This window comes from Danio rerio, chromosome 25 (assembly GCF_049306965.1).
Source record: "Danio rerio strain Tuebingen ecotype United States chromosome 25, GRCz12tu, whole genome shotgun sequence".
NCBI classification, from domain to species: Eukaryota; Metazoa; Chordata; class Actinopteri; order Cypriniformes; family Danionidae; genus Danio; species Danio rerio.
This window is the reverse complement of record NC_133200.1, coordinates 1,678,931-1,699,987: the sequence shown is the minus strand read 5'-3', so window position 1 is coordinate 1,699,987 and position 21,057 is coordinate 1,678,931. Positions and strand designations below refer to the sequence as shown.

The 21,057-nt window shown below is 37.8% G+C and overlaps 2 protein-coding genes across 17 annotated transcripts in view; one reads left to right on the top strand and one right to left on the bottom strand.

The window, feature by feature from the left end:
- calml4b (calmodulin-like 4b) overlaps nt 1-21,057 on the top strand; it is a 129,882-nt gene that overhangs the window by 19,370 nt on the left and 89,455 nt on the right. The window lies entirely within an intron of this gene.
- rxfp3.3b (relaxin family peptide receptor 3.3b) lies at nt 418-3,912 on the bottom strand. Its single transcript, XM_005174225.6, has one exon. The coding sequence runs from the start codon at nt 3,816-3,818 to the stop codon at nt 2,607-2,609; it is 1,212 nt and encodes a 403-aa protein (XP_005174282.2). The 5' UTR covers nt 3,819-3,912; the 3' UTR covers nt 418-2,606.

Below are 21,057 nucleotides of genomic sequence, written 5' to 3'. Positions count from 1 at the left end.
ACCTGATAATTTTATGACATGGCATATGGCATTTCTTTACTTTACACAGACACATAGATATAGTTGATTGTGTAATATCACATTTCCTCTAACATAAACGACTGAACAAAGTCTTGTCAAACTAACAGGTTAACTATGTTTAATCAGCGTATCACCTCTAAAAAACAAGACCTGAAAGCAAGCTCTGTTGTTTTGTGAACTAAATCATCTCCTCATCATAAAGCTCATAAATTCCCCTGTTGTCGTGTTATTGTTTGCCTGGGTTTATGCGTCTGTGTTGGAATAATAAACGAAGGTTTCTCCAGCCAGCGCGAGGATTTACTCCCTCGACCACAGACCTGCTGTTAAATGTTAATTAGATGGAATAACAGTAAGCGTTCGCTTCGCAATTGTGTTTATGAGCAAAACAAACATCGCTATGATAAGACGAGACTTTATTACGCCCTTCAAATGGACAACATAGTAACACTGTTTACATTCATTTCCGTTCGGACCATCTCCTTCACATGGCTGAGGTCACGGACACAGCTTTATTACACTGCAGATGAGCAGAACATTTTAATTATTTCAGAATTTCCAGACAGTCAGCTCAAACAACAGAAAGAGGTCACAAACCAGATGCATAAAAACTGGAGCGGGGTTAAAGTTGCTGCTTAAAAATCTGCTGCTTTTACAGTGTGATCAATGGTGAAAATATATACTCACAGAAATGCTGGGTTATTCAAACCCAAATTGTGTAAAGTATACACTATAACCACTAAACATTGGGTTAAATTTGGTCCTATTAATTTAATTAAATAATTAAATGACACAGCAGTTGGTTTAGTCTGTATTACACCCAGAATTGAGTTGAATTACCCAGCATTTTTTATATATATACAGTTAAAGTCAGAATTATTAGCCCCCCTTTAATTTTGTTTTCTTTTTTAAATATTTCCCAAATGATGTTTAACAGAGCAAGGACATTTTCACAGTATGTCTGATAATATTTTTTCTTGTGGAGAAAGTCTCATTTGTTTTATTTCAGCCAGAATAAAAGCAGTTTTTAATTTTTTAAACACAATTTTAAGGTCAATATTATTAGCCCCATTAAGCACTTTTTTCTCGATGGTCTACAGAACAAACCATCATTATACAATGACTTGCCTAATTCCCCTAACCTGCCTAGTTAACCCAATTAACCCTGTATAGAAGTGTCTTGAAGAATATCTAGTGTAATATTATTTACTGTCATCATGACAAAGATGAAATAAATCAGTTATTAAAACTATTATATTTAGAAATGTGTTGAATAAATCTCCCCCTTAAACAAAAATTGGAGAAAAGAAATAAACAGGGGGCAAATATTTCTGACTTCAGCAGTATACACACACATAATTGAAAGCCGATTTATTCACCTATTTTAATTATTTTATTATGATTTATTATTATTATTATTATTTAAGTGATGTTTAACAAAGCAAGCAATTTTTTCTCAATATCTACTATTATATTTTTCTTATGGAGAAAGTCTTCAAACATAAAAACTATATCGTAAAAAATATTAAATCTGCTGTGGTCAAAATTATTAGCCCCCTTAAGAAACATTTTTCTGATTGTCTACAGAACAAGCCACTGTTGTGCAATGACTTGCCTAATTAACGTAATAAGTCACTTTAAGCTGAATGCTATAGCATCTTACAAAATAATAAGCCAAATATTATGTACTGTCATCATGGCAAAGACAAAAGAATTAAGTTATTAAATTGATCATGAGTAAAAATGTGCTGAAAAAATCCTCACTTGGAAAACATCAAATGGAAAACAAACTAAAATTTCAAAGAAGGACTCATAATTTTGTGTTCAGCAGTTTGTTAGTGTGCGTGCATGTGTGATATCTCAATATCTGGATTCATTTAATACAATTATACAAGATTTCCTAGAATTATTAGTTTTGACTTTTTAATGAAATACCTTTTTTATTCCAATCCTAATTAAAAGTGTGTAAATGAGATTGGTTAGACATTTTAAAAAATAATTTTAATATATTAAAAACTAATTCATGTCATATCTTTATATACAATTCACCAAGTGTTCATAATTCAAAATAATATCTTCTCTCAAGTAACACAGTGGCATCTTAATACTCAACAAATAAGGCTGGGTCATTCAAGCCAGTTGTGTTAATATATGGACAAAACCAACCTTCATTTTTTTATTATTATAGCTAAGACCAAATATTATACTGTAGAATGCTTGCAGTCGAAACCTTTTTTTCTCCAGTTGTTCATTTTAGATATTATTCAGTGCGTAGCTTTTTATGATACCAAATATAACCCAACATTCGGATTTGTCCATATTTTACGCAATTTGGATTGAAAATCCCAGCATTTTTAGAGTGCACAATTAGATTTTTAATGCAGCAATATTCCCTCTAAAACATGAGTGGGACCGTATAAAAAGTGCAACGCAGCTCAATAAGCCCAGAATGGCGTCTCAATACTCTGTACACCCGGAGCTACGCGTTTAAATCACGGTGCAGAATGTGGACAGAAGCGCTGCAGCTCTCCAAACAACAACAACAACAACAATAAAAAAGTTTTATAAAGTCCGCTCGGTCCTGCAGTCTACCTCTGAATGGTGCAGTCTGTGGAGGGCAGCGCGTCGGTTTGCCCGTTCGCCACCGACAGCCGGTACTCCTCGGTCTCCAGCACGTGCAGCGGGATCGCCGCCTGGCTGTCCTCGCGCTCCTTCGCGGTGCCGGAGAACGGGCGGATCTGGCAGCTGTTGGCGATCGCGGGAGAGGAAATCCTCCAGAAGAAATCCTTCAGCATCTTCCTGAACTCCCTGCGCATGAGGCAGTACAGCACCGGGTTCAGGCAGCTGTTGGAGTGCGCCAGGCACACGGTCACCGGGAACACGTAGGTGTGCAGCATGTAGTACACCTTATCCCAGTGGATTACGTTGAGTTTAACCAGCACTCCCCAGAAGGTGATGGCGTGGTTGGGCAGCCAGCAGATGAAGAAGGAGAGCACCACGATGGTGACGGATTTGGTGACTCTGGATCTGCGCTTGGGCAGGTTGTTGTTCATGCTCCGCCGGCGGATGAGGCGCAGCAGCAGCGCGTAACAGACCACCGTGATCAGCATCGGGATCACGAAGCCCACCAGGATCTTCTGCAGGTGGTAGATCGCGTGCCAGTTCTGGTCGTTGGGAAAGCGCTGCAGGCACAGCTTGACGCCGTTGATGGTCTTCACGGAGGTCACTATAGCGGTGGGTACGGACGCGGCGGCGGCTAGGAGCCAGAGGAGCGCGCTGAGCAGACGCGCCGAGCAGCGCTTATACCGCGTGCGATCCTTCAGCGCCGACGCCACCGACCAGTAGCGCGTCACGCTCATCGCGGTGAGGAAAAACGCGCTCGCGTACACGTTCATCACGGTCACCGTCACCACCACTTTACACATCACATTCCCAAACGGCCAGTGGAAGTCCAGCGCCGTGTCCACAGCCCAAAACGGCAGAGTCAGGACGAACTGGAAGTCTGTGATGGCGAGGTTCATGATGAAGTAATTAATCGTGGATTTCTTCCTGCCCTGGCGGACTCTGATGAGGAAGAAGACCAGCAGGTTCCCCACGAGCCCCACCGCGCACACCACCGAATACACGATGGAGATCGTGACGCGCAGGGTGCCCTCCGCCGCCAGGTCGATGTCCTCCAGGTTGCTGAAGCGGCTGTCGGAGCTGTTGGCGGAGCTCTGGTTCTGAGAGTCCCCCATCCTGTCCTGCAACAGCTCGGCGTCTGGAGCCCGGGGCAGCCCGGGTCTGTGGAGGACTTGCATCAGCTCGTGGAGCGGGCAGGAGCGCTATAGCGGGTGTGTGTTGGACACCGGGGAGACCTGACACTCCATTGCGGAGGCGGAGAGCTCGAGTTCCGCTGCTGCGGAGAGATCAGCAGCGATTTATGAAAACTGCGCCACCTGATGCCCCGCCCACCGGGGGTGGAGACGCGATGGGACACGCCCCTTCTGGAGCAGGTTTGATTTGTTTTATGTTGTGTTGAGCACAAATTAAATGGCTGTAAATGGGTTAACATTTAAATTGGATTAAAAAACGTCCAAATTTAGGAATCAGGGAATTAATCAGTAGTTTTAGGACCAGATCTCTTGTAAAATGTTGATTATTTTTTAAATATTTTAAATAGAGTGCCCGAGAGCAGTACTATTTTTCAAAGCATTTCTTGTTATATTTTTCTTCTGGAGAAAATCAGAACATTTGACCATTTAGATTTACAAATTAATATTAAAGCAGGAAAAAAAACAATGTATTCACACATTGTACTAAATAAAAAAATAATAACAAAAATAGTTTTTAATAAGAAGTTATAATACTGGATATATATATAACAAATAAAATATAAGATTAATTTAATAATAAACACACAAATGAAGTTTTATATGAAGTTTCCTACATCATATTGGCCTAAAGGAAATAAAGGAATGAATAAATAATAAAGTGTACAATTGTTTATTGAGGAGCAGACCGGTGAAAAAGGTTTCTGCTTTTGAATATGAATATATAGCTCCAAGCAACATGTAATTGCAGGAAAAACAAATCAAAGACTACATATATGTGTCCAGCAGTGAATAAATGATGAGTATTTCTGACGGGCGCTGCATTACAGAGACTACAGTTTCTCTCCGCCGTAATGCATGTTTAATATTCAGATGATTTGAGTTTGACGTTCACACCTGTGTGCAAAATTATATATGAAGCCAAACACACCCGCAGTCAAAGACTTTGACCTCTGCAGACGTCTCAGAGCTGACTGACAATCCGTGTGTAATTATTAATCTCTACACACACATGTGGAGGATGAAGAAGACGCGGATATTATAAAGTTATCCTTGAAGCTTGTTTATAAATGCCAAAGTCTAAAGACGAGCTTGAGCAATTAAATGAAGTAGTGTTTGATTCTTACTAAAGCTGTATTGTTGATCAAGCATGGGACTTATTATAATTTAAAGTAAAATATCCATAAATTAGCCGTTTTCTGTATTTTGTGATCCTTGTTTTTTTATTTTTACCCATTTATTTATGTATTTGAACTGCATTATGGGATCTTGATCTCTCTTCCAGCAACTTTTAACTTTGAAAAGTTTTAAAAAGTGACTTTCATGAACATTTTTATTAGTGTAAAGTGCTTTATCGTCTGGGTTTGTGTTGTCTTTAATGCTAGAAAACCCTTGTATTGGACTGCAGCACATTTTCTGGTATTTTACAGAATTATTTCTCTAGATATTATTCTGTATATTATTATTCTTCACTACTAAAATGTCAATAAAAGTCACTTTGCTAAACTGTAGAGTTGAATTTCCAACATCAAAAGTAAATCAAGCAGAGATTAACATCCCATAATGCAATTCACAACCGGAAATGCCAATCATTTAACACAGACACTGTTCATTAACATGTTTCTTCAGTGTTGTTTCTATTTTAATGTATTTGAAGATGTAATTTAATCTAGCAATTCAACACTGAATCAGCATCATTGCTCCTGTCTTCAGTGTCATGTGATTCTGCAGATATTTCTGCCGGCAGCTAGCTCTCTGCAACTCTCACATTGTCGCCCACTGAAGCTAAGCAGGGCTGCGCCCGGTCAGTACCTGGATGGGAGACCACATGGGAAAGCTAGGTTGCTGCCGGCAGTGGTGTTAGTGAGGCCAGCAGGGGGCGCCCAACCTGCCGTCTGTGTGGGTTCTAATACCCAGTATAGTGACGGGGACGCTATACTGCTCAGTGAGTGCCGTCTTTTGGATGAGACGTTAAATAGAGGTCATTAAAAATCCCAGCATGTCCTTCGAAAAAGAGTAGGGGTTTCACCCCAGCATCCTGTCCAAATCTGCCCACTGGCCTCTGTCCATCATGGCCTCCTAACCATCCCCATATCATAATTGGCTCCATCTCTGTCTCCTCTCCACCAATCAGCTGGTGTGTGGTGTGCGGTCTGGCGCAAAATAGCTGCCGTCGCGTCATCCAGGAGGATGCTGCACACTGGTGGTGGATGAGGAGATTCCCCCCTGTGTAAAGTGCTTTAAGTGCCCAGAAAAGCGCTGTATAAATGTTAGGAATTATTATTATTATTATTATTTTATTATTATTATTATTATTATTATTATTATTAAATTAGCTTGTTTTAGGGCTGGACAATTAATTGAAAAGTAATCGAAATCGACATTCATAGTCAAATGCATGGGTGTGGTCTGGCGCCGCCTTTATGTATACCCATGTACAGTACCTATAAAAAAAATCAAACTACACGTCGCAAGTATGCATTACATTGATGAGGATCGGAAGCTGCGCCAGAAACGGCATGTTTTTAATTGCATTAACCAGTTAAACTCTGCGGACAGGGTACCGGGTCGGTAACATCATCGATTTAAAGGGCTAGCATTGCACCAGACCCCCGTAAGTGGTTTCGTTTGAAAGTGTAGGAGCTATGTTTTATGCACATATGCATCACTTTGGTTTTTATACTACTGTTCAAAAGTTATTCACACTTAAATACACAGTATTTAAGATACCCGAGCTGGGTATTGAACATTGGTTCATTTTGATATTCTCCATATGGTTCATATATGACACATGTACAGGTTATAGCTCAAATGAAAGCTCTTGGCGGTCAAGATCAAACAGTTGCTGAATGAATCGCCGTGTTTCCATGGCGCAGAAATGAAAACAATACATTCATGATCAATAAGCAGCCCCAGATAGCACAGACAGCTGTCATCTCTTACCTTATGCTGTGCGCTTCAGGGCCATTCTCCTCTGTTTTTGAGGTGATGTGCATAAGTAATCCTTTTATATGTCTGATGTGGTCCAAACACAGTGAATTATGTTTGATCAAACAAAAGAATAGTGAAATATGAAAACAATGATCGGTCTCTTTGGCTTGTACAGCACCTCTCATCAGTTGGAATAAAATAACTTCTGCATAGATTATGGTGGAGACATTTTTCTTTTTTTCCTATGATTACAGACATGTGCAGAAACCACCAACATTAATTACAGCACGCTAGACCACACACAACCTAAAAGAGACACTTTCAAATTTGAGTTTATAAAGAAAAAATACAAAAAGTGCCTCTTTTTAGGGGTTTATTATAACACAGACGACATATACAGTTATTTTAAACCCTTTAAATAGTGTTTTATGAAAATTCAAAGTTTTTTTTTTTTAATTAATACCAATTTTTTGTATTTACACCTCTGCATGTGGATTTGGGAAACTTTTAAATTTGGGTAGGCAAAATCTAGGCAGAAATCCCAAAATAGCAGCAGAGTTTAACTGGTTAAAATAAAATATTTGTTTACAGAAGATTCAAGAAATGCAATAAAAAAATTAATAAAAAAAATTTAACATTGAAAATAATAAATTTTGTTTCCAAAAGTTATTTATTTTAACTTTTTTATAAGGAAAACTGACTTGGTTTTAGGCAATGTGTGTTTTAATTTCAGTTCTTCAATGTTAATAATATAATTAATCATAGTGTCACGATCACCAGCGATCAAGCTATCAAGGCCCTTAAAAAGTATTAAAAAGTCTTCAATTCTCTTTTACAAGGTATTAAATTAAGTTTACCTGGATTTAGTCTTTCAATATTGGAATGCTGTGTAGTTTATGAAATCAAAAAAATCCTGCTAGATTTGACGTCATGCTGCTTTGTTTACTGCAGTAACCAGGGAAACAGTGTTATTCCTGCTGCTGTAAAGGCGCCACCTGCTGGATTAACATTCAGTATATAAACAGCTTTAGTTTAGGATTCATTTCTTGGAATCAGTATTTCGTAAATAAACTGCAAGTTAAAATTTCTGCAATGTTACTGGTTGAAACCTGAAGTGGTGATGAGGTCTTAAAATGTATGCAAAGAGTCTTTAAAAAGGTCTCAAAGGGTATTGAATTTCAATCTCTGATTTCTGTATATACCCTGTGACAGAATAAAATATTTTCTCAGGGGTAGCATAAGATACAAGCTCATTGATCCAGTGCTTTCTCTCTGGGGTGTTCTCGGATTTCCCTTTTTTAAGTAAACATTTTTGAGCTGCAGTGCTTGCAAGAAAAATAACAGCTTTTCTGGTAGGTGAGTTGAACTGATATCACCTCATATCTAAATTTTAGGATGTGGATTAATTTGATATTTCAGAAGATGTTGCAATGACAAACTTCCTGAATGTCTCCAAAACAGGAGCTTGTTCTGATTATATACACATTTCTACTCTATGTATTTGTTTTGCAACATGCAAGAAGTCCCAATGACGCTGTAAACGGCCATAAACTGCGCGTGCATGAACAAATCTCAATATTGATTTAATCTTAGATTAGGCATTTGCATTGTCATTGCGGCGCTATTAAATATTTAACTTCTAGCCATTGTAATTAAACTCTGCAAACTTGTAAATGTCAGTGTGTGGGTGGTGTTCATGATGCTGTAAAAACAAAGATGTCCTCAACCTGAACATCTGTACACTTCTTTTCTTTATTTTCAAAGCAGAATTGCTTAAAAACCTTTGCAGAAAACCTGAACTCCTGAAACACATGCAGATTAATCTTAAAGATCACCTATTATGCTGCTTTTTACAAGACGTAACATAAGTCACTGATGTCTCCTAAAGAGTGTATGTGTAGTTTCAGCTCAAAATAGCACACTAATAATGATTATAACTCTCTGAAATGGACCCTTCAAGGCTTCAATAATAATTGTGGCGTTTTGGTGACTGTCGCTTTAAATTCAAATTGTGCTCTTTTCAAAAGAGGGAGGAGCTACTTAACATTAAAAACGTAAATAGCAGGCAGCTGCTTCTCACTTAGGGCTGTTTATGCGAATGAGGGAGAGATGGTCACTAGTGGGCGGGGCTTTCCCCTTCTGATGACACGTACAAAGGGAGAATGTCAATCAAAGTGTTTCTGCAGGCTGTATTTATCAAGTCTGATTATAACAAATACAGTTAATTAATTTTTAACATTACAGACGGGATAAATTCACACACAACTGTGTTTAAACCCCTTATAAAAGTGATTTTCGCATAATAGGTGCCCTTTAATATATATAAAAATATCCATAAGTGCTTCACAGTTTGTTCTGAATTGCACTGAAAAGGTGCATTATGAAGTTTGCAGTATATTTAATTAAGTTATTTTTATTTTTACAAGTAAATTTATAATCCTTACCAAAAATGGCTGAAGCCTTGCCTATATTATACTGATTTTCTTCTATTTTGAACATTTTCTAATGGAAAGGTCTTATTAAAAACTTTTAGCTGTTAACTGCTCTTAAAAGGCTGTATTTAAAGCATATAACTGAATAAATAATCTGTTTGTAGGTTTATAATAATCAGCACGTTTAACGATTCTTATTGCTCATTGCTTTTGTAGCACCTATATTGGTTTTATACTACTTTTATATGTTTATTCATTCATTCATTCATTTACCTTTGACTTAGTCTTTATTTCAGAGGTTTCCACAGAAGAATGAACCGCCAACTATTCGGGCATATGTTTTACGCAGCGGATGCCCTTTTAGCCGCAACCTAGTACTGGGAAACACCCATACACAATAACATTCACATACACTACAGCCAATTTAGTTCACCAGTTGCCCTATAGCGCATGTGTTTGGACTGTGGGGGAAACCGGAGCACCCGAAGGAAACCCACGCCAACACGGGGAGAACATGCAAACTCCACACAGAAACACCAACTGACCCAGCCGGGACTCGAACCAGCGAACTATTTGCTGTGAGGTGACAGTCTAACCACTGAGCTACCTCTTTGATATGTTTACATTGTGAGGTATTATACAACACAATGCATGTAGAGTATTTTTAATTCAGTATATGTTTTGTTTGTTTTAAAATCACAAATGATTTGGACGTTTTTGTTTTGACATGATTAATATTGGTCTCAATTTATGAGCAGTAATAAAGACCAAATATTTACATTTCAACGTGTTCTGTCATTATTAATTCTTAAGATAAATACATTTTTATTTTTATGATATTATAAACAGTCAAAGTTAGTTTGCGCAAGTAGACTGCAAAACATATCTTTATTTCTGTCATGTTTATTCCTGTATAAAGATTTAAACCTTAAATCAACATACATTCGCTTTACATGCAAAATGGCACAAGATTAACTCCTATATTATGAGAAATTAATTAAAACCGAGTGAGTTCCTGTTGAGAACGAGAACAAATATCTGCCAGTGGCATCAGAATATTAAACTTGTTTTTGTTTTGATTTAAGATTTATTTTTCTGACCTATTTTGTTTAACTTTTCAGAGAGCAAGCCAAAAATATCTAAACATTATTCATGTTTAAATATTTGTACTAGAAACATAAATACTAAGTAATGTAATCTCTCTCTTATCTTTAAACAGACGTGAACAACATCATTCATTCCTTTTCCTTCGGCTTGGTCGCTTTATTTATCAGGGGTTTCCACCACGGAATGAACCGCCAACTTATCCAGCATATGTTTTACACAGCGGATGCCCTTCCAGCTGCAACCCAGTACTGGGGAACACCCATGCACGCTCATTCACACACACATACACTACAGCCAATTTAGTTTAATCAACTCCCCTATAGTGCATGTGTTTGGACTGTGGGGGGAAACCGGAGCACCCGGAGGAAACCCACGCCAGCACGGGGAGAACATGCACACCGAAATGCCAACTGACCTAGCTTTGACTTGAACCAGCGAACTTCTTGCTGAGAGGCGATAACCACTGAGCCACCCTGTCAGCATAATGTAGATAGGAAAAGCCTTTGTTTTTAATTATTTAATCTCCCGGTTCTGTTGCAATCAGCGCTTTGACACAGAAAGTGCATGTAGGTCAAATATTTTTAGTTGACAATTCTTTCCGTTTCCAGCAGCTCGGTGATAATAAGCGAGTTTAGAGAAATAAAATAATTACCGCTCTCCGTCTGCAGTTGCGCTGTCAGATAATAAAGAGCTCAAACATGACAGAATCATGAGGAGGATTCGTCTGTGCTGTGGTTATTAAAAGATTGCAGGTTCAAAACAGCCTAAAATAACATTTTAGACAATTTAAGTGCTGTAACAAAAATACAGGCTGCGTACAGCCTTCAACGTGTCAGGGATCATTGTGAACGCATTTCTCTGAGGAATTTAAGTCAAATTTATAAATACTGCTCTGAATGAAGTGATTTTTGAGTTGAAAATGCCTCCAGGTTTAATGTTTTGGTATACTTCTGCAAGCTTGATTGTGCTTTATATATTTAACACCAAAGTCATTCACACAAGTTAACTTAAGATGTATTTGTAAGCAGTTTGTGGATCATTTATAACCTAAAGTATCAATAAATAGTAATAAACAAGTCAAACAGTCTTAAGTAAATTGGGGTGAACATACTTCATTTTTTTGCATTAAGACAACTAAAATTGAGTAAGTTCAACTTAGTTTGTTTAAATTCAAACCAGATGAGTTGCTTGCAAATACTTACCTTTAAAGGGCCATGACACCCCCTCGCTTCAGCAGGGTGTTTTCACACCTCTACTTTGGAAAAAGTCAGAAAAGTGGGCGTGTCCAGCTCTGTTTAGGGGGGAGTGTCGGAGGAAGAAAAGAGGCGTGGTGTGGGAGTGTCTATTTGGGCGCGCTGAATTTCAGAGTCAAAACACACAACCACAGCGGACAATGTGACTGTGTTTACATGGACATCTGTAGTCGAATTATTTGCCAAATTATTAAATGGTGGACTTTAACTGCAGTTCGGCTCTTTCATTCAGGGAAATCATTCATGTCCCTCGCGACAAACGAGATATTTGATTGGAGGAACTGCTCTAAGCGTGTATTTTTATGAAATGTTTGATACCGCACAGCGAATGAGAGAAAAAAAAACTCAGCATTTCCTGTGTGTTATTCAGGTCACAAAATCCTACACGAGGTTATAGTTTGGTTGTGGTGCTAACTTGTTTACACTCGGTGCAATAGTTTTTTCGATACGAATAAAATACGAACTGAATAAACAAAGAGCACTGGTCGCTCACTTGCCAAATCTGTAGAGACAGGACAATCACCAGCAACTAGAGCCGCGTCTTTATTAAGAGGAGACTAAAGCGAATTTGCAGCTCTCAGGTAAACAATAATCCTCCTTAGACACGTAAGTTATTGTTGTTGCGCGTCGCGTACACTGTTAATCCACACGTGACTCCAGCTGCGCTCTCACAGAGAGAAAATGAAAACGAAACTGAACTGCAGCAAACTATAAAAGCAACACTTCACGCTTGCTTTGCCAACACAACGTGGCGTCTCTGTCGTCTAAACACTGTGACAGTAATGAATATTAATGAAGTTGCACAATAGAGCGCGCTGATTGGTTTGAACCAAGCCTTCCTCATGCATTAATGCATCACACTGTAAGACGTAATAAGACTCACTCTGGCACAGACGTCCAGTCTGCACGCTGGAATACACGCTATTATCTCATGACCGTGACGCAGCTTCAAACATTCGTTTCAAACCGGAAGTACGAATTTGCTTGAAATAACGCAAAAACAACCAATTTACACTTTTTAGTGAAATATAGGTGTCCTAATAGTGTTTTTAGCAATGTGGGACACATATACCACTGTCAACAGCTCAACACATGTGTTTTGGTGTTTCGTGACCATTTAAAATGTTTGTAAACCCAATGAGTTTTTTCTGTGCACATGCATTTTTATGCTCATAAAAACTTATTTTCCTGTAAATAAGTGGAGATAACACAATTAAAATGAGCTGAAAGGTGTAAATTAACCTCCTCGGGCGCTTAAGTGCTATTTAAAATACTTTGAATGTTTTATATTTTGTTACAGACATACAGTGTCATCTTGCAATTGTTTTGTAGCACATTAAATGTCCCAAACCCTATTTCTAACTGTCCTAAATGGGGAAAAAATGTTGTTTTTATTCTCTTATAGTCAAAACATGTTCAAATAATATGTTTTTGTTATTAATGCATTCAAAAATATTCAATATTTAAGTGTTTTATGTAAATTCGGACCACCAGTCCACATATATGCACATTATTTTTCCCTGAAAGTACTTCATATCAAAAGATATTACTTGGGTTTAACTCTAATTAGCTTCCAATAAGTTCAAATAGCAAAGAGAATTAAAAATATGCATGTAAAAAACACCCCGGGCCTTAAGAGGTTAAGTTATACTAATGACATTTTTTTGAGTGTATATTTCTTAGAATCAATATTATTGCCTATTTTGATCGTTGTTGTAGCTCATAATCAAATTACGTAAAAATGATGCTGATTCATAATCAATGTCATGCTGTGTTCGTGTTATGCTGATTTAGTCTTATCGTTTCTGCTCGGATGGGCTTTTTTTTCATTCAATTTACAAATGTGAGCCTTAATATGGCTAATAAATCCATCACAAGCATCCACACCTAATCATCCTTGTTTTCTCCTTTAGCTTCTGGCTTGAATTAGCCAACATCTGTGTGCTTTCTGCATCCAAGGCTGTCTAATGAGGTAAAATCCCACAAAAGAGCAATGAAACCGAAAACTGGAATGAGATTTTCTTCAACATGATTAAATAATATCGTAATTATGATACTGGGCTGTTTCTGTGCCAGGCTTGTGTCGTTTATGTCAGAAACGCGTCCACAAAACTCTATCTTTGACCTTGAATATGTTAAGTTTTTCCTTTTTTCCCTTTTAAAACAAATAATAAACATTTCTTTACTCTGAGTTACGACTATAGTTCACAATTATAAATGCTTTCTATTATGTTAGATCAGTCTCCATATCAAGACATGATGTGTTAATCATAAATGCACTTTATTGACAATATTTACCTTTAAATATTCGCGCCCTTTAAATAAGGATGGACTGTGATTGTTTGAGTTTTGCTAGGTCACTATCAGTTAAGTGGCTAATAATATTGACCTTAAAATGGTGTTTAAAAAATTTAAAACTGCTTTTTATCTAGCTGAAATAAAACAAATAAGACTTTCTCCAAATGAAAAAATATTATCAGACATACTGTGAAAATGTCCTTGCTCTGTTAAACATCATTTGGGAAATATTTAAAATAGAAGAAAATAATCAACGGGGGGCTAATAATTTTGACTTCAACTATATATATATATATATATATATATATATATATATATATATATATATATATATATATATATATATATATATATATATATATATATATAAACATTTTATAACCTATTTTCCAAAGTGCATATAACCTATAGGTTACTATAAGAAAATATCAGCATTTGCTAAATACTTTTAGTATTGTCTTCGCTTGAAATGACCTGATCTAATCCTGTTTACATGACATAAACCTGCTTCTGAGCAGGTTTCAGTTACCAGACCTGTTGCTATGACAACAACTCTCGAATGCGCGAGACAACGAAACAATCCTGGATCGTGTGAAATCATCAATTACCAAATCCAGCTAACTGAGTAATCCACGTACAAAGTACAGACCCTCGGAATGGCTGGAAATAGCCTGGTAATAGCCAAAACCCTTCTAAAACCAGACTGGTCGACCAGCTAAAACCAGCCAACCAGCCTAGGCTGGTTTAAGCAGTTTTGTTCAGCAGGGGGTTTTGTTCAACCCATCTCTGGGAAACATTGTGTTTTTATGAACGAATAAGTTACTTGAGTTATTTTGCTGGCTTTCTAAATGTATGATTGGTAATGCGAACTAAACTATCAACTACTTAACCATTGAATTAACCTTGAAATGTTGCAATCTTCTTAGTTTCTGAAGGAGTCAGAGATGTAAATAATGGGGCAAATGCACACAAACTGTTAATGTTCAGACAGACAGCCCAAGCCTTTCCGGTGGTCTTTCCATTACAAATTTTCAACGTTTAAAATCTGTTTTCTTTAAAAATAAGTGATGTTCACTGCATGATAGATATATGACATAAAGTGGGTTTTAAACCGGACAAGAAGCACTGCGTTTTTCCCCTGGCATCTCTTTAAAATTTGAACATTTATTTTACCCCAGTATTTTCAATGGAGTTTCTGCGCTAGCCTGCTGCCACTGATAGTGTGTGTTTACACGGTCCATCATCCCATTTTTTGCTTGAACAACTAAATGAATGCTTAAGTTGATTTAACTGATTGTACACTGAAAGAAATTATTGAAGGATGATTCCTTGAATTTACTTAATTTTTTTAAAGTAAAGGGGTTGTAAACAATTTGTTTATGTTGAATTTAAACATAAATTAAGTTGAATATTACTAAATTTAATTTGGTTGTTTAAATTCAACACAAATAAATTGTTTGCAACAATTTTGCAGACAGCATTTTTTTCAGTGACATTATGATGTCGATGATGTTACAGGAAACTTATAGATTTAAAATAGTCACACCGGAGGCTTACCGTTGACTGAAAAACACTAGCTGTACAGATAGCCCATTGTAACACTGTCATTTGTCACCACCTACTGGTGCAACAATGAAACTTTATTCATTCATTCATTTTCTTTTCGGCTTGGTCCCTTTATTAATCAGGCCAGCCGCAACCCAACACTAGGAAACACCTGTACACTCTTGCATTCACACTTATACACTATGGCCAGTTTAGCTCATTAATTCCCCTATAGCTCATGTGTTTATGGGGGAAACCGGAGTACGGGGAGAACATGCAAACTCCACACAGAAACACCAACTGACCCAGCCGGACTGAAACTGCATTCATTCACTTGCAAATAAATGCATAATAAACTCTTCAAATATGTATAAATATTAGTAGATTTAAACCATCTATGACTGAGGCAGTGCACAAAAAAATCTATTTTTGTCGGATTGTTCTTGCACGAAATAGTCAAGATTAAAGGCTTGATTTTTGCCACACCACCAGAGAATCAGGATTTAACAAGCATCAGTACTCGCTATGTTAAGACTCGCTTGATCACTTTTCATTTTTGGCCTGATCTCTCTAATGAACAGCAGGAGAATCAAACTCTTTTTCTCTCCGACTCTCAATTTGGGATTAAAATCAAACAAAAGAATCTCTGAAAGCGCTCTGATTATAACAAGATTGGCTATTAACACACTGGGGCCGGACATTTGCATATCAATGCAGACGCTGTCATTGAAATTGATGTCTCATTATTTGCTTCACAAAGACTAATAAAAGCAGCACAAAAGACTTTCAACATGCTTTTAACTGTTTCATATTACAAAGAAAATCTGCACCCTTAAACACAGAATAATAACTATGTAGCGACAGCAAATTAACTCTAATTAGCTGATGTCTAGACTAAGAAAGCATCTTAATTAAAATGAAACCTAACAAGTTTTATAATGTGCCTGTGACATACTGTAAGGTGTCCTTGAGTGCTTTGAAAGGTGCCTATAAATAAAAGGTATTATTATTATTATTATTATTATTAAGTGATTTGGAGCTCAAGATGTGACGTCACTTTTAAGGGTCTGTTTTATATGGATTTATTAATCATTCTTCTCAATGAACATGAACTGTCATGGTTTATTAAAGACACAAACCCCTCAGTGCACGTCAGCTGCACCTTCAGCAAACCTGCTAATTCCTGCAGCACCAGGACTTTAATCAACATTTATGAGCATCAAAAGTGCTGGATCTGTTCGGCAAAATATTTGACTGTCACTGCATTATAAAAGACTAAAACAATATAACTAAAGCAATGTCCACAATGCTGAGCGCTTCTCTTCTGTCAAACTGAACAGTGCATCATCAATGACGTAAGCGTGCTCAAGTTCGAAAGGTAAAATGCAGTGTGAGTGAAGGGAGAGGGGAGGGGGGGCACTTGTGCTTCGACACAGTTCAAGATCACTTTAAAACTACTTTGACCTCTGTGTGTGTATTGCGAAAAACCACAAAAAAAAAAAAAAAAAATTCAACCCAGGCTCATTATTGATATGTACCTTTATAGACATTTTTGCAGATTCCAAAATACGTCCCAGGAGGTACATTTTTTGCTGCTTTTGTTTTCTTGAATTCACGAGAGGTAACGTAAATCACGTAAATCCACCAGAGGCAGCTGTCGACCGACTAACCGACTGACCGATCGATACCCCCACCCACCCCCTTTTCTAAACCCAACCGATAGTGTTTTCAAAAGCACCAACTGACCCTCTCATCCGCTTACCTAAACCCAACCGATAGTGTTTTCAAAAGCACCAACTGACCCACTCATCCGCTTCCCTAAACCCATCCGATAGTGTTTTCAAAAGCACCAATTGACCCAATCATCCCCTTCCCTAAACCCAACCGATAGTGTTTTCAAAAGCAACGGTTGACCAGATCAATTCCTTCCCTAAACCCAACCTAGTGTTTTTAAAAGCACTGATTTGCCCAATCACCGCCTTCCATAAACCCAACCATTAGTGTTTTCAAAAGCACAGATTGACCCAATCAATCTCTTCCCCAAACCCAACAGACAATGTTTTCAAAAGCATTGATTGACCCGATCACCCGCTTCCCTAAACCCAAGCGATAATGTTTTTAAAAGCACCGATTGGCCCAATCACCACCTTCCATTAACCCAACTAATAGTGTTTTCAAAAGCACTGATTGACCAGATCACTCCCTTTCCTAAACCCAACCGATAGTGTTTTAAAAGACAAAGATTGACCCAATAACTACCTTCCCTAATACCAACCGATAGTGTTTTCAAAAGCACAGATTGACCCAATCACCACCTTCCCTAAACCCAACCGATTGTGTTTTCAAAAGCAACAGTTGACCCGATCAATTCCTTCCCTAAACTCCACCAATAGTGTTTTTAAAAGCACAGATTGGCCCAATCACCGCCTTCCATGAACCCAACCGATAGTGTTTTCAAAAGCATCAATTGACGCAATGATTCGTTCTTCACCAGACTCGAACCCCCTTGTCGTGGTCAACTCTCTGCGTCTGAAGTCTGCCGATGTACAAGGCGAGCTACTGGGCAAGCTGGTAACAGTCAGTAAGCGGTCAGCAGGTAGCGCGAAAAGAAACAGAAGAAATGCAGCCATATGTACCTCTGGCTACATAATTCACACTTTCCAGCGATGTATAAAGGGGTACGTTTTCACAATGAGCCCTATTTATATTTATAAACAACCCTCTGGAATGATCTTCACAACCCCACACAGGCTGTTGATTCAAACAAATAAAAACCCAGTTCTATCATGAACACACCACACGACAACCTCAAAACATTATGCAGATCTATGTGTGCCTCAAACAGGTGAGTGGACTTGACAAACCACCTGTAGAAACACACTTCTCTCCACATAAAAACACTCCCGTTCCCTTACTCTAGCACTTAATTCTCTGAGCACTAACAGTTCCTCAGTAATCAGCTCTTGTTGAGTGTATTGCCTCTTCTTGATGAATTGCTGAATGCCTCCTCAGCTATTAGTGTCTTTGGAAATAGGCGTCTGCTAAATAAATAAACGTAAATAACTACTGACCGGTGTAACTTCATATAAATAGTCTGTTTGACTGTAAAAACGAACGAGCCTTGAGGGAAATCTTGACACAATACATTTCATCTCGACCATAAACTGTTGGAGAAACAAACAAAGCTTCCACCAAAAGGAATGAAGAGATGAAATGTGTTTTCTGCTTTCATTTTGTAGCGATTAGCATTTCAAAGAACAAGCTTCAAAACGTACATAAAGCGTTTGAAATGAACGAAGGATATTTCGGGCTCAAGTTCTGAGTCCTCTGCCGGTTATTCAGGCGTGATGTGATGAGAACACGACCCAGACGCGCAGCGGGAGTTTACTAATGTCAGGACGGTGTCAGAACCTCAATTGCTTAAATTATAGGCCTGCATGCACTTCTAGGAGCAAACAGAAGCAATGGAAACGTGTTGTGCTTTAAAAGTCGCTTATGCCCAATTTTATATATGCTTGAGTAAAAACACCAGACAAATAAAAAACACTTTTGTAACCTTTTGGAGTCGGGTCCGTTTATGTCTTTTTTTTATCCCCCAAAAACGTAAATCTAGCTACCTCGGATTGGACCCACAGGAAAATAATAAACAAAAAGAACACTCTAACTCAACACCCAAAATGAAACTAACTACACCTCATCAAATAAGTGAAATAAAATACAAAATCTACCCCTACCTTCCTAACGAGTTATAAAAACAGGAGAAAATATTAGCAGAAAAGTGTGGTGTCCAACCCCTACTGCCTCTTACCGTGTACAATATTCAGTATTTACAATCAACAAACAAACAAACCATAAGTGAAGTTTATTCATAAACTAATTTCAAGAGGATCACGTAATTATGATTCATAGATATATACATTAGATGTCGCCTGGCCTATTGTTGTCTATTGGATGGAATGCGTCAATAGCGCTGCCATCTTGGTACAGGGTAGCGCTCCTTTGAAATGAATGCCGGAGCAAGGTGCAGTGGAGGACTGTGGCCATCCAAAGCCAGAGATATACACATATACACATATATCTATGATCGGGAGTTTTCCTGGATGTTAGTATGTATTTTTTTTCTATTTACGAAAATTATAATTTTACATCACTTTTCTAGATTGATGGATCATTGACCGCACGGGCATTCCTGACAAAAAGCTTGTGTCTGTGTGTACAGAAATGTACTATTCACCCTCCCTGTTAAATTTGATCTAATCATGTCCTGAACACAGCTCTTCTCCTGCTTTCACTGCTCATACTGACGGAGGGAGCGTTTTGTTTGTGAATGAATCCCCCGAACGACTCTTTCACTAACGTTAGCTGAAAATAATACAGGTTTCTGGCAGCGCAGCATCTCGTTGTCATATTTCTTTTGCATTGTTTGCTGATTTTATTCAACAAAACTAGCATAAGCCGAGTGTTTAGTGTGAGTTGGAGCTGCTTTGCCGTATGGTGAATGCAGTAAGTGACTGTTATCATCAATAACGTTACCTGATTAGCACAAAAGTTCAGAACATACAAAATCAGAAAAAAACGTAATATTACCAATGAAATGTTCTGCCTTTGTGCTTTGTGTTCTTTGTTTGTTCGTTACTACACCTGTAGACAGCGCTAAAGTCCCGCATCTTCACGTAATAACACTGTCTTGACTAGTGCGGTTGAATGACATTTGTCCTGGGAGCACTGTACCAATGTGGCGGCGCTATTGACGCATACTCAGGGTCCCTATGCGATATCTGTGTATATATCTATGATTATGATTGAATACGGCTGGTTTTGCATTAGCATGGATGATCCACCAATCAGGCCATTCCTAACCCACTATAAAGAGCCAGGGTTTCTCACTACAGTCATCTTCGATTTGAGGAATCCCCCCTTCCGCCCCTACCTCTTCACCTTTCCCTCCATGTATACAGTTGAAGTCAGAATTATTAGCCCCCCTGTTTAGTTTTTGCCCAATTTCTGTTTAACAGAAAGATTTTTTTTTCAGCACATTTCTACACATAATAGTTTTAATGACTCATTTCTAATAACTGATTTAATTCATCTTTGCCATGATGACAGTAAATAATATTAGACTAGATATTTTAAAGGCTTAGCTAGGTTAATTAGGGTAACTAGGCAGGTTAGGGTAATTAGGCAAGTTATTGTATAATGATGGTTTGTTCTGTAGACTATCGAATAAAATATTGCATAAAGGAGCTAATAATATTGACCTTAAAATGGAGTTTAAAAAATTAAAAACTGCTTTTATTCTGGCCGAAATAAAACAAATAAGACTTTCCCCTGAAAAAAAAATATTATCAGACATACTGTGAACATTTCTTTGCTCTGTTAAACATCATTCGGGAAATATTTAAAAAGAAAAAAATTCAAATGGGGGCGATTAATTCGGACTATATATACAGACAAAATTATTGTGAATATATGAATATTATGAATGCAATAAATAATAAATATACAGGCTGAAATCAAAGCTGTGACCCACACTCCAGATGCTTTTAAAGATTCATTTCTGGCCCGAAAGCATTTGGCAGCAGCATCATCATGATAATGTGGGCGATTTCAGGCCGTGTTTTGTCTCCTGCCTCTTTTATTCAGTTGTCGATGCTCTCGGTG